Source organism: Hippocampus comes, unplaced genomic scaffold (genome assembly GCF_001891065.2).
Source record: "Hippocampus comes isolate QL1 unplaced genomic scaffold, H_comes_QL1_v1.1 scaffold175, whole genome shotgun sequence".
NCBI classification, from domain to species: Eukaryota; Metazoa; Chordata; class Actinopteri; order Syngnathiformes; family Syngnathidae; genus Hippocampus; species Hippocampus comes.
In genome coordinates, this window is record NW_017805556.1 from 124,001 (window position 1) to 125,041 (window position 1,041).

Genomic DNA, 1,041 nt, shown 5'->3' on the forward strand with positions numbered 1-1,041 from the left:
ATATATATATATATATATCGGTCTTTTTTTTAATTGAGTCATGGTATTTTAGGGGAATTTTTATGGATTTTATCGATACTTGGTATCAGTATCTGTGGCAATTCAAGCGGTGAGCACTTTAACTGTTATCGTGTGAAAAAAAGCGGTATCGAAAAATCCCAAATTCTATATTTTGTGTTATTTTGTGTTAGTGTACTCCAGTTTACGCACCAGTCATCAGTCTCAAGGTTGTTTTTTTTTGGGGGGGGCGGGGGTGGAGAAGTATGTAGATGTTAATAAAACCTCACTTCCTGTCAGTGCTGAGTTGAGGCATCGGTCGGGAATTTTAGCGCACTTTTGTACAGTGTCCCCACTACACATTTTGCAATTGCTTAAGAAACATGTCAAAAGAAGCTACTCGAAGTAAAAGCAGTTCATCAGCGCAATCGGATAGAATGCATTTCTACGTTTAGAATTGTGTAATTAGCTCACATGGCTCAAGGGAGAAACCATGACGTACTAATCTGTAGATTAGTTTTTCTGAACAATGTGGAAATTAGGGTCACACAATTTTTTGAAGTAGCTCTGGGCTTTTGACTCAAAATGTTCTTACTGAGGAATTGAGTTAGACAGGTGCATCTCAAATCAGAACAACGTAGAAAACCTTCATATTTTTCAGTGGATCAATTCGAATAAAATTACTTTGTGATAGGTTTAATTAAGTTTGAGCATGTCACGCAGCGAGAACTGAAACTCTTTTGTTTCTTTCTTGGGGTTGCTTGTGAGAAAATATTTGGTGGGGCTGAGTTACATTAATAACAAAACTTGTCCTTGTTCAATGCAAAGAAAGCAAATACCTGGCAATCTCTGGCAGAGTTCTCTTGATGCACTTCAGTGTCTTTTTCATCAGGGATGAGTTTTGCAAGAGGAAGAATGGTCGAATTAACCGTCGAACTCTCAGTTTCTGACCAATGATAGAAGAAAAAAAATGTATACACACACACACACACACACACACACACACATTATATGGGTTATTATATGGGTTATTATATATATATA

General features: G+C 36.9%; 1 protein-coding gene across 2 annotated transcripts in view; it reads right to left on the reverse strand.

The window, feature by feature from the left end:
• tpcn2 (two pore segment channel 2) overlaps positions 1 to 1,041 on the reverse strand; it is an 81,643-nt gene that overhangs the window by 41,318 nt on the left and 39,284 nt on the right. For both annotated transcript variants that reach the window (XM_019879842.1, XM_019879841.1), the window contains one exon: positions 837 to 943. In XM_019879842.1, coding sequence (XP_019735401.1) covers positions 837 to 943 — 107 coding nt within the window. The remainder of the gene's footprint in view (positions 1 to 836; positions 944 to 1,041) is intronic.